The sequence below is a fragment of the Tamandua tetradactyla genome, chromosome 7 (assembly GCF_023851605.1).
Source record: "Tamandua tetradactyla isolate mTamTet1 chromosome 7, mTamTet1.pri, whole genome shotgun sequence".
Taxonomy (NCBI): domain Eukaryota; kingdom Metazoa; phylum Chordata; class Mammalia; order Pilosa; family Myrmecophagidae; genus Tamandua; species Tamandua tetradactyla.
The window spans coordinates 28636239-28649262 of NC_135333.1; the positions used below are offsets into that span (position 1 = coordinate 28636239).

Sequence of the window (13024 nt, forward strand, 5' to 3'; positions counted from 1 at the left end):
CCACACGGTCATGCTTAAGACTGAGCATCCCCAACCTCTGGGAAACTTCATCAGGGTCTTTCCCAGCCATGCTTCTGACCAGCATGGGGTGACAGGTGAGAGGGGCTGGCCATCTGCCTCTGTTCTGGAACGCTGAGTCCCTAGGCTCCGAAGACTGGGTTTCCATTCCACTGGGCCTAGGTCAGGCATCTGAATTGGCCTTACATCTACTGTGCGCTGGGGGGCATCCTGGGCATGACCGGGGTTTCTGAGGTTATCTAAGTAGCGAGACCCATCCGATTTTGCAGGAGCTGTCATTTCAGAGTGCACAAGAGGTCACCGTGTGTCACACCCAGACCCTCCCAAAACAGTCAGTGAGCCGAGCCTACAAGAACAGCTCTAGATGCAGAAGGTGACAACGGTGTAGAGTGAAAAGCTGCTTAGAAAAAAATAAATACTTCAAGGGCACACGATGGGCAGAACACGCATTCCTGGTGCAGAACGTGCAGTAAACGTGCAGCTCACCTAGCGAGGCCACTGCTGAGTTCGACCACAATCCATCAAGAGGAAGAGGGAAGAAAACGGAAGTGAGATGACTTTCCCATTGCCCTTTCTCTCTTCACTGGGGGGCTGTCCACCCAGACGCATTTCCATAATAGGGAAAAGGAGCAGGAAGTCAAGACCCTGCAAGCTCCTTCGATGTGAAAACCAAGTTTTGGAATCTCTTCTTGCAACTTCCAGAGGGAGCGCCTATATAGCAATTAGTTGCAAACTTCCGGAGTTCTGCTATGCAAAACCCCAGGTTGGATCATCTCCGGTTTCCACAGCAACTTGGAAAGTTACAAAGCCAAGGGAGAAATGGGCTTGCTACCACAAACCTCTACCATCAGCCCCACTTGCAAAAGGGCTAAGTCACAGCCGCAACAGAAGCAGCAGCTTCGTTCCCCAGAGCAAGCTCATTCTAAGCAGAAGCGAGGATACATTAAATGCTCTTCCTTGGGAAGAGCAGACATTTCCTCAGTCATCCTACCAGAGGCCCAGAGAGCGGCAGGGCGGGAGGAAGGTCCGGACACTCACCTGGTCCTTCTTGCTCTTGTGCGAGGAGGCCACGTGAGCCAGGTACTGGATGACTTTCTTGGTGTTCTCTGTCTTGCCAGCTCCAGACTCGCCCCTGACAAGAGAGGCAAGAAAGTCCTCAGGGGAGAGGGCGACAAGTCCTTTAAATTTGACCCTGCCCCACTGTGTGCTCTCTCCTGCCTACTTCTCTGCTGGGTGTCAGAGAGGAACCCAACACCTAGCAGCAGAAGAGGGGACAGTCAAATAAAGGCTACACTCTGGAATCCTCACGCAGTCCATTTCCCAGGGCCCTCCAGGGGCCTGATGAGAATAAACACACACTCACTGCCTGTCCTGGTCACTTGGCAGCCTTTGCATTCAAATATTTTCGGAATCAGTTTAAGGCAGCTGTTGATTTAGGGGTCAAAGGCATTTATACATGTCCCTTTGAAATGTCACTTGAAGGAATGCTCTGTACCATTAACCCCCTCAGCAATGGGCTTCTCTGTCTCCTTGTTAGGTTCAGATGGTGAGAGTGAGAGGACCCAGTGTCCACTCACATCCAAGTGAGGAAGCCACTCTTCAGAGCCACAAGACTGGCTTCCTGCTCAAGAGCTGTGGGAAAGTCAATCAGTTCCCAACTGCAACCAGTCTCTTCTCTGCTACAAACCTCACCCCTCTCCCACCCACTGGCTCCTCTGAGAAAGACAGATTAAATCTCTGGCCATGAACTAAAGCTCACCCTTGCTGTAGAAACACTGAACAGCAAACATATAACCTCAAGTCCTGTCCTTGAGAAGGGGATGGGGGATGTTAGAATTGGGAATGGAACCCATCAGCTCGTAGTAAAGAAGCCCTCAAGAATAAGAGCAGGTCAGGGTGAAAACAAGGCACCCACTCCAGCAAAGAAACACTTACGTGCACAAAATGGACTGATCTTCTCGATCTGCAAAAAAAGGTAACATCAGATGAGACAGAATAATAATAACTTTTGTCAGATACAAATAGGAATTTGGCTTCCTATGAGCATACCATTTCGCAAAGGAGAAATACAAAGCCTTCTCGGGGGCCCTCAGGCACCCAGACAACACATTGACCAGCAGCCCCAGACAGAGAAGGAGCATTCGCAGCGGCAACGCCACTGGGCAGCTGCTCCAGCCTCCCAGGCCGGGCTCAGGCTGATCCACCTTGCTGGTATCCCCCAATCACCATAGAGACTAAAAGCTAATGTGTAGGAAGCACCCCAGGAGTCTACTTTTCTTGTGGCAGGTATTTTAAATAGTGTCCCAATTTAAATAAGGAGCACTGCTTAAGAGGGAGGGAGGAAGGTGGAGTGGCTGAGGCTCAGCTTTGCCACCAGCCAGCCCTGGAGTAAAATGCTACCTCCGCTGGGTACGACCTGTGGGAGTACCTTGGACACGTGTGGCCTCTGAGCCTCAGTCTCCTCCTCCATGATGTGGGATAACGGTACACATGCAAATAAAATGGGTGAAAGAGCCCAGCATGTGCAAGAAAGTTAATAATGTTAATTGTGAGATGATTAGAAAAGAAGAAAAACCCATCCAAACTACAGCTTCTGACAAGTTTCTGGGACAACTAGTGCTGGGCATCCAATTTTTTCTTTCTTTTTACATGGGCAGGCACCAGGAATTGAACCTGCCTCTCCGGCATGGCAGGCGAGAACTCTGTCTGCTGAGCCACCGTGGCCGGCCCTGGGCATCCAATTTTAAGCACTGGCTGACAATACAAACTCAGTGTTTTTCTTTTTCATCTATCCCACCTGACAGCCTCCACCCCTCTGTCCTTGAAGTCAAACTGGCCCAAATCTATGCTTAGGCTCCTTGCTAATGACTGGTCTGCAGTGTGTTCATCTAATTCCCGAGCCTTGGTTTCTGCATCCGTAAAATACATGTGCTCCTAACTCCCTGTAGGATTATTTTGAACACCAGGAATAATCCAGGAAATGGACCTGGCCCGGCACCTTGTGCACAGGGAGCTCCACAGTGGGGGCTGCTCTGTGTCTCCCCTTCATGAAGTCACCGTCATAGGGGCAGTGGGGGCAACCAAAGGAGTATTAGGAATCAGCAGCGGTCATGTCGGTGACGGAAGGACGCACGGATGCTGACGGTTTCTGAAGGACACACTCCCAGACTCACACCGCCCAGCCAGGGCCTGCAAGACTGGGCATCAGCTGAATGAGTCGGGAGAATAACACCTGGCTTTCTGGAGTGTGAGGCTTCTAGAGGTGGATTAGCTATTGGACACCCGGCTACTGGACAAGGTGGGCTCTCTAGAAGCCTGATCTTGGTCTCAGGCGAGGCTGGGCATTATGCTGTTTCCTCTCTCATCTACTGGTCGACCGAGAGGCAAAAGGGGTAGGACAGAAAGAAGTTGAAGCTAACTCTACACCCGGCACAAACGGCAACTACCCTGCCCTCACCTTTAGCTTTCTCCTCCTACAAAGAAATGTCAAAATAGTGGAGTGCAAGGGACCCCATCGCTCACTGTCAGACAAATATACCCCACCAAGGTCAGAATCACTGTAGTGGGCCCAAAGGGGGCAATCTTCCTCCCTCCTATCTTTTCCCAAACCAGCACCCCCCAGGGCTGTGCAGAAAGGCCTGAGATTAGAACTCCACAGTGGCTCAATGCTAGGGAAGGAGGCAGTGGGGGCCTGAAGGCTGGGGAGACAGAGGGCACTCTTTACCCTACCTCCCTAAAAGCAGCATGACAGGCAGTAAGGGTTGGGCGCCAACATCTTTGCAATCCCTGGCCCTCACTGCTCCCCCACCAACACCACTGCAGCTCCCCGCAGTCTGCCCGGCTACAGGCATGTTTAGTCACCACTCCACCAGGAGGCAAAAATGTACCTGCACGTGCTGGCAAGTCAGGAGACAGTAATGGGCAAGTGCTCCCATAAAAGGAAACGTTCCCATCCCTTCAGAAGGAAATGTTTCCCAGGGATGCCCAAGCCAGATACTATGATGCCTAGAATTCCTCTAATTGTGTGAGGAGGAGTCAGATGCTGGGCTGCTGACAACAGCAAACAGAGCCCCCAAACACACATGTATGTGCATGTACAGGGCCACACAGGAACATAGGCACAAACATATCCCCAGGTACATCTGTTACAGACATGCAGGCACACAGATACGTACCTATACACACAGATGCATGTGCACACATGTATAGAAGCACCTGTACACAGCTGCATATGACTTGTGCACACAGGTGCATGCATGCAGGCACGGATATGCATACACTGTTGTTTGTACACACTGATGCACACAGAAACATGTGCATGTAGCATATGAGCACACAAAGCCACAAGCACACAGATGTACAAAATGGACATGGACACATGTATATACACATTTTAAATACATTTTATACTGGGCACACACATATGCAGACACATGCACATGCAGATTGTGTACACACTGGTACATATACACAGACACATTGCCACATACACAAACAGGCAGGCGTGCACACAAACAGGTACATGGACATAGATACATGCACAAGCACACACTCCTCATTCCAGAATTCCAGAACCAAACTCATTGTAACTTTCGTGCCACCTCAATCCCCCTTTTCTACTTCTCTGACTTTCACCTCCAATTTTTACAATGAAGTGGGGCTACCATGGTAAACACAACCTAAAAAGAAACAGTCCAAGGCTATCATATTACGCTTTGTAGAAACCTTAATGGGTTTTGCCAGAAAGAGTCCTTGGGGCAAATGCTTTGACAGAAAAACTGATGGGAGGCTTTTCTCTTCTCTTCAATTCTTGCCCTCACTACTTGCCCCAAATCCACCTGTCTGGAATGAATGGCACCAAGGCTTCTTACATCCATAGATCTTTTCAATTCTTGCAGAAAGTTTTCCTCAAAACTTTTATTGTGAAAGGTTCACAATAACCTTTCCAGGTAGATAAGGCAGGTTATTAGTATCCCTACTTTGCATGGGTTCCTTCTCACAGCTGTTCTCCCAGACTTATTCCTAGGCTCAGAAGCAACTCTCCTGAGCTGTGAGATGATTAGAATTTATGAAGCCAGCTGGCTCTTGGCCTGACTCAGTTTATTCTGCCAAGCCACCTTGTATTCTGGAGGAACCCATCTTCACCACTCCCTCCATAGGGCCTTCGCCACACTTATCCCTCCCAAAAACGAGGCCACTCACTGGAGTCCAGCACAGGCCATTTGTTTGAGTTCAAGACACTTTTTGGCCTGTGTGGACTAAAGGATTATTTGAAAATGCCCTTCCTTCCACTGAACTGGAAAAGACAGACAGACATAGATATATACCTACATACGAACCCTGCGGCCAGGAACCTGGGAGAACAGGGCCACCTGAGGACCCTGCCCTGGGGACTGGACACTCTGCCAGGATGAAGGTCCTTAACCCTGGGCCTTTCCTGCCCCAGCCCCTCTCCTGGTGGGAGTGGGCTAGTGGAAGTGGCTTGATAATGCATCTCTGAAATGGTTTACAAACTTTTAAAAAAGCATCAGCCAAAAAAAAAGCATCAGCATCAGCCTTCCCTCAGATAAAATCTTCCCCAATTCTCAACACGAACACAGAAGCTTTGGCTGAACACAGGCTTGGTGGGGCAGTGGGGATTGGGTTCTTCAGAGTAAAGTCTGAAAACTGGTCCTTGCGTCTGGAGTAGGTACTAAGAGGAGAAAGCAGGGAGCTGCAGCTAGGATCTCCACAGCGCACTTCCCTGCACTTCCACTGCAGTGCCTGGCTCCCCTGACTGCTCTGGGAATTGGAGCTCTCCTCAGTGACAGGAAGGAGGGGGAGGCCCCTCTCCCCCAGGACTGCTGGGAGGATTGAACAGGGTACTGGGTGCTGCACAGAAGCCTGGGAAATGCTTGTCCTTAACTACAGGGAGCCCCGCCTTCCCTCTCCCAAGCTTTCCACAACACACCTTCCTTAGAACAAAAAGGGTCTCAAGTTACACTATCAGAGTGCATGCCTGGAGGCCAAGCCCAGGTGGCCTGGTAGGGGTGGGCAGCAGCCTTCCCTGGGCTGTCAGGGAGCTGGCTGTGGGCAGCTGCTGTGTGAAGGGCTTAGAAGAGCCCTCCCCACAGCCCACCCCCTCCTCGGCTCAGGTGGGGGGCACCCTGACACAGGTATTCATCCCCATCACAGACTCTTGCTAAGGGCTCATCACTCACTTCCTGTGCCTGAGTCGCTGCAGGACAACTCTTGTCCATAAAAGGCCACATTCTGCAGCAGCAGTGACATCAGCCACCACAGGAAGTACAGAAAGAAGAGAGCGGGGCCTGGTTGACTGACAGCAGCTGGCCGGGACTGACTGAGCCCGCTCGATAAAATAACACCTCCCTGAGGTTCCAGCTCACTGCTGCTCTAGGGAACACCTGGAAGAGCAGTCTGCTCTGGGATCCCTGCTTTGGGTCAACCAGGTTTCCTGACAACTGACTGAGGAAGGGAAATGGACCAAGGAAAAAAAAATTTTTTTAAAGGGAAGGATGGTGTTCTAATTCTCTAGCTGCTGGAATGCAACACACCAGAGACAGATTGGCTTTTAATAAAAGGGGATTTATTTCGTTAGTTCTTCAGGGAAAAGGCAGCTAACTTTCAACTGAGGTTCTTTCTTACGCAGGAACGCACAGGGTGATCTCTGCTGGTCTTCTCTCTAGGCCTCTGGGTTCCAACAACTTTCCCTGGGGCGATGCCTTTCTGCATCTCCAAAGGCCTGGGCTGAGCTGCGAGTGCTGAGATGAGGTGTGCTGAGCTGCTTGGGCTGTGCTACGTTGAGCTCTCTCATTTAAGCAATAGCCAATTAAATCAAACATCATTCATTGCAGCAGGCACACCTCCTAGCCGACTGCAGATGTAATCAGCAGTGGTTGAGGTTCATGTACCATTGGTTCATGTCCACAGCAACAGAACTAGGTACCTTCACCTGGCCAAGTTGACAACTGAATCTACTACCACAGATGGCTTCAGGTTGGGTGAGATGCCTACGGGTAAAGACTGACTGGATGAACTCTGACAAATGCCTGAAACTTTCCTCCATCAAGGTAAGGTCTATTCAGCTTGCTTTTCACGAAAAGTCCAGAGCATATCAGAAGTCTCCAACTGGTAGTGGCTGCACCTCTTGTAATGAATCTTGTTTGGCTTCACGTGGGAGGGGGAGTCTCAGGCTGCCTGGGGCAAACTTGCCAAGACCCCTTCAGACAGCATTTGGACCCCAAGGGCCAAGGGTAAAGCACTTCACATGGAGGCCTGGGGGTCCCAAGCTCCGCACAGGAGGGCTGGGAAGGCCTTGTGAGGCAGCTGGTTCAATCACCTCATTTCACAGAGCAGGACACAGGGTCCTGAGAAACCCAGTGGCTTAATCAGAGTCTCACAGGCTGGTCAAAACCCCAAGCCTCTGGGTCCTTTCCCTAATTGCCCCCATCATGGGCTCCTGAAGGGCAGGCACCCTGGGCCTTTGCCGTCTCACCCCAGAGCTGCAAAGGAAGGTGCTGTAGGGCTTGTGATTGATCTTGTTTTAACCCACACAGGGCCTTTCAAGTCCATCTGTTGGTTTTGCCAAAAGCCAGACCAATTCCGCCGGCTTAGGGTACAAGCCCTGGGAAGGAAAGAGGTGAGGAATTGCAGGGTTTCGTATCAGCAGAGGCTGTATGCCGAGGCCGGGCAGTGTGTGCTGGCGTCCTGGGGCCTGCTGACAGCCTGCTCACCATGCGATCAGTGGGCCACAGAAGCCCCTGCTGCAGCTCCCAAGCACACAGGGCGATTGTCGGTAAACATTCTCTCCAAGGCAGTCCCAGACACAGAAAGATGCTTAATCAGCAGCAAAGCAAGCCCAAGGCCAGTTCAGCGCCCTCCACTCCCTCAGGCAGGATTTCATTTGAACCTGGCTGAGGAGGCCCAAGTCCCACCCCCACCATGCCACCTCGATAATGAAGGAGCTCAAGGGATGGCTCTGGACTTTCACTACGCTGAAAGCAAGTGATGTCCCCAGACAACTGCACCCAGCAGAACATAGGTAAGCTTCCAGCACCCAGGCACACCTGAGAGAAATGCCCCTGGTGGTTGATCCACCTTCCTGTGGGCAGGACAAGGAAAGAGAACAGTCTCCTTGTGCAGATGTTGCAAAGGCAGCTCTCACAGGTCTGTCAGACTGGTGGGAAATTCAAAAGTTAACCAGAGGCGCCATCACAAGTGCGCACTGACCAGCCACAGCCAAGGCAAGCGGGACTCCCTTGGAAGGTTCTGCCTTGCACTTCCCCAACATTCCCCTCAAGGAAAAGGAAGGACACAGGCAGGAAGGGGCCCTCGCAAAATCCCAAAGGAGAAGGGTTTTGTTTTTTTTTTGACCAGTCCCAGAGCCAGAACTCAAGAGAAGGAGGGCACTCACCAAGGGCCAGAGGGAGACTCATCAAAGGTTAAATGTACAAAGCAGCTTGGCTGTTAGGGATTTCACAGGAGAGTTGTTGTTTGTTAGTTTGGCAGGGTGGGAGCACTGGTCACAGAGAGATGGTGGGCCAAGCTGTCAACTACACCCAAAGTCTCAGGTTCCAAGGGTGCACTTTCTTATCTCCCACCTCATTAAAAAGAAAAAAAGAAGAAGAAGAAAGAAGCCTAAAGCTGAATCCTTGAAAAGAATCCATTAACCACAGATCCCTCTTCTAGAAGAACATTTTACAGAAATGAGACTGACAGGCAGGACCATATTGTAATCAAGCAGCCTCAGTCAGGGCCCAGGCTTTCTTTCTGAGGGGCACAGCAGGCAAACTCCTTGGTCAGCTCTGCAGAGTCTGGACACCGGACCTCCTTCCTCTCCGGTGTTTGGCGGGCAGGCCCCAGGCCAGGTTGTCATGTGCCTCCTCTGGTTTATCACAAGGACAGGCAATAGAAAACCACTTCAGCATTGTTGAAGAACCATCTCTGGAGCGTTTCTAATGCTCTCCTGAAGCTCAACTGAGGCCACGTTTACCCAGAGGTCTCAGAGCTGCCAGCTCCGGTCCGAGGACAAGATCAGACAAGGCGGAGGCTGCACCTGCTGGCCTGCCCCTGTGCGCTCTGCAGCTGCTGCAGCGGAAGACAACTTTTGACAAGTCACTTCCTGTGCATGCTACTGCAGAGAACCTGAGCTCCTGGCAGGCCCTCTTTCAGGAGATTAAAAAGCCGAGCTAGAGAAGCATTTGGTTTGCACCATCATTAAACAAGAAGGAGCATGGATGAAGAAATGAGTAATTTTAAGGTTATATGTCTGGCAGGGGCAATTCAGTCAAGAACCCAAGTTTTCAGACTCCTACTGCTACCTTTTAGAGAGCACTTATCACAGCCCAGGCATCACACACAGAGCATCTCGTCTAATCCCCACAGAACCCCGCGAAGGAAGTTCTACTAAACCCGAGTGCAGATGAGAAAACAAAGTCTCAGTCAGATTAACCTGCTCCATCCATGGGGAATGGCGACATGAGCCATTGCTTTCTCCGACATGCACATGCAGCATGCGGGGACCTGACTCCAGGGCCCTCAGCGGACGCCGGGGCCTTTGCGTGGTGGTGGCTGGCAGGGCTTGCAGCTCCTGGCCGGCACGTTCCTACCAGAGTGGACTCATCGCATCTGTGGCTTCCTGCTGCTCCTGCCCCCAGCCACCTGATCCAGGACGTTCAGAATGAGGCTTGACGGTATCCCCCAGCTTCTGACCAAGATGGTGCTTTTCCTTAGAAAGGCCTTGGAAAGCAGGCGGCTCCAGGGGGACAACCAGCAGGGCAGGGAGCTGGGAGGTCTCCCTGCCAACTAAACCAACCAACCAGAAAAAGGAACAAACTCCTTCAAACGCTAGGCAGAGAAAATGAGGGAGAACAGTGCCCCGCAGGTGAGCGTGGGAACGGAGGAATGGGGGAAGGGGGAAATCCTGGCTCCTGGGGCAGTCTCCCTGGGTACCTCTGGACAAGCCAGTCAACATTTCTGGGCCTGTAAATTAAAAGGAACATGCTCAAATGTGAAGACGACGCTAAAATTCTACCCTTCACTGTTGACCCAAAAAGGTGAGCCAGTCCCCGAGAGGAATGTGGACACTGTCCCAGACACTTTGAGCAAGGCCTTGGTAACGTAGCCAACCACTTCTTCTCAAGTTTCCACTGAGAAGCAGAGGGGGGGGCAGGGGGCTAGCATAGAGCAAAGGTTAAATAGTTCTCGGATTAGCTTAGGCCTGGAATGAGAGACCCTGCTGCTGCTTCTTTCCCTCAGAAATGCTGGGAGCTCGTTAAAATACCATAGAGTCACTGAAAGCGAACAAAACCTGGCATTCTGACTAACTACCACAGAAGGTTATTTTTCCTGCTTCTGCTGGGGAGATAACTGGGCTCAGTCAGATTCTTCCACCAGCCAGTTCTCCTGTAAGAACACACCTGCCTTTATCCACAGAAGGAGACACTGCGCGCCTAGCACAGGAGCGCCATTTTCCAACCCAGCCACACTTGTTACAGGCCACGAGTGTCTTCCGCCTGAATTCCAGGACAGCTCCTTGAACCCGCCCTGGGACACACCCCTATCATCCTAAAAGCTGAGGTCTGCCTAGCAAGGGGTGGCAGCACAGAAGGCAGAAGTGCTCTCGTCCTCCTGGTCTGAGACTGTCCAAAGCTTTCAGCTAAGGCAGGAACTTTACTTAACAGCCGTGACAACAAATCAATCTAACGGAAAAGCCAGGGTTGGGAGGAACCCACCTTGTCACCACAGCCTTAATTAATCCAAGGCTGGGGATTAAGACACCCAAAATTGTGTTGGGCACAAGTGGGCTGTGCACTAATCACTTATTGACAAATACCTGCCAGGTTTTCCACAAGGTTCTATCCCCACAGTGCCCTCTACAACCACCCCAGGCCCCAGTGACCTCTCAACCCCCAAGACACCTGACATCTGTTTCAGTCCTGCTGACACCAGGTGTAGGGAACGATGGGTCCTGCTCTTCATGGCTCATCTCTCCATCTGGATTGTCAGGCCTTTCCAGGGCTTCCAGGGCCTCCACAGCTGGTATCAAACCACTCAGTATTCTAGCACTTCCTATCTCTTATCTCCACGGTCTAATCCAAGGACACCATATGCTGCCAAGCCCCATCCTGCGCCCACAGCAGACAGCATTAACCTATTACAGCATTCGTTGGCTTTAAGTCACAAGTCCTTGTCTTATGGGGCTCTAGGCAACACCACTGAAGGATCAGAGTTGACACTAAGAGTGAAGCTAATCTGCACTGCTTGTCCAGTAGTTCTCAACTGGGGGCAGGTTTGTACCTCCTCATAGGGGACATTTGGCAATGCCTAGAAACATTTTTGGTTATCACATATGGGTGGCAGGGTGCTTCTGGCGTCTAGTGGGGAAAGGAAGTTTAGGATGCTCCTAAACTTCATAAAATGCACAAGACAGCTCCCTACAACAAAGGATTATCTGGCCCCAAATGTCAACAGTGCTGAGGCTGAGAAACCCTGGCTTAGTCTAACATGGGGATAGTGTGGCCATATAAATTTTCTTCCAAACTGGGATGCATTTTTAATCAAAAAAAAATATTTTATTGATAAATTTTATCATAAAAACATTCTATACATGGTGTACAATCAATGGCTCACACAATCATCACATAGTTGTATATTCATCACTATGATCATTTTTTAGAATATCTGCATCACTCCAGAAAAAGAAATAAAAAGAAAAATGAAAAAACTCCTACATACCATACCCCTTACCCCTCCCCTCTCACTGACAACTAGTACTTCCATCTACCCGATTTAACCTTTGTTCCCCCTATTATCTGTATTTTTTTCAATCCATATTTTTTTTACTCATCTGTCCATACCCTGGATAAAAGGAACATCAGACACAAGGTTTTCACAATCACATGGTCACACTGTAAAAGCTATATCGTTATACAATTGTCTTCAAGAATCAAGGCTACTCATGTTTTATCTACCTTATCAACAGGCAAGTAAAACATATGGAATAAAAATAAGTAATAGGGGGAACAAATGTTAAAATAAATTTAGATTGAAATGCTAGTGATCAATGAAAGGGAGGGGTAAGGGGTATGGTATGTATGAATTTTTTTCTGTTTTCTTTTTATTTTTCTGAATTGATGCAAATGTTCTAAGCAATGATCATGATGACGAATATGCAACTATGTGATGATATTGTGAATTACTGATTATATACGCAGAACGGAATGATCATGTTAAGGATGTTTGTGTTTGTTGATATATTTTTTAAAAAATTAATAAAAAATAAAGAAAAAAACAAAACAAAAGGCTTTAAACTTAAAAAAAAAAAAAAGAATCAAGGCTACTGGAACACAGCACAAGGGTTTCAGGGATTTCCCTCTAGCCACTCCAATACACCATGTGCCAGTTTGAATCTGTGGTGGACCCCAGAAAAGCCATGCCCTTTAATTTTCATTCAATATTGCTGGCTGGGAGCTTTTTGATTGTTTCCATGCAGATGCGTCTCACCTGATGTGGGTACTAACTTTTGAGTAGAGGGAGATGAGACTTTACCCATTCCAGGTGGGTCCTGATTACTTTACTGGGATCCTTTAAAAGAGGAAGCATTTTGGAAAAGGCTTGAGATACCCAGAGAGACAAAGCCCTGCAGCCAGAGACCTCTGGAGATGAAGAAGGAAAACACCCCTGGGGGAGCGTCATGAAACATGAAGCTGGAAGAGGAAGCTAGCAGATGTCACCATGTTTGCCATGGGCCTTTCCAGTAGAGAGAGAAACCCTGAACATCATCGGCCTTCTTGAACCAAGGTATCTCTCCCTAATGTCTTAGATTGGACATTTCTATAGCCTTGCTTTAATGTGGACATTTTCGCAGGCTTATAACTGTAAACTAGCAACTTAATAAATTCCCCTTTTAAAAGCTGTTGTTTCTGGTATATTGCATTTTGGCAGCTGGCAAACTAGACCACACCATAAACTAAAAAGGGATATCTATATAATGCGTAAGAATAAC

At 49.5% G+C, this 13024-nt stretch overlaps 1 protein-coding gene across 2 annotated transcripts in view; it reads right to left on the reverse strand.

The window, feature by feature from the left end:
- MYH9 (myosin heavy chain 9) overlaps positions 1–13024 on the reverse strand; it is a 100758-nt gene that overhangs the window by 44530 nt on the left and 43204 nt on the right. For both annotated transcript variants that reach the window (XM_077168695.1, XM_077168696.1), the window contains exons 4-5: positions 1954–1981; positions 1057–1150 (exon numbers count right to left, since the gene is read on the reverse strand). In XM_077168695.1, coding sequence (XP_077024810.1) covers positions 1057–1150; positions 1954–1981 — 122 coding nt within the window. The remainder of the gene's footprint in view (positions 1–1056; positions 1151–1953; positions 1982–13024) is intronic.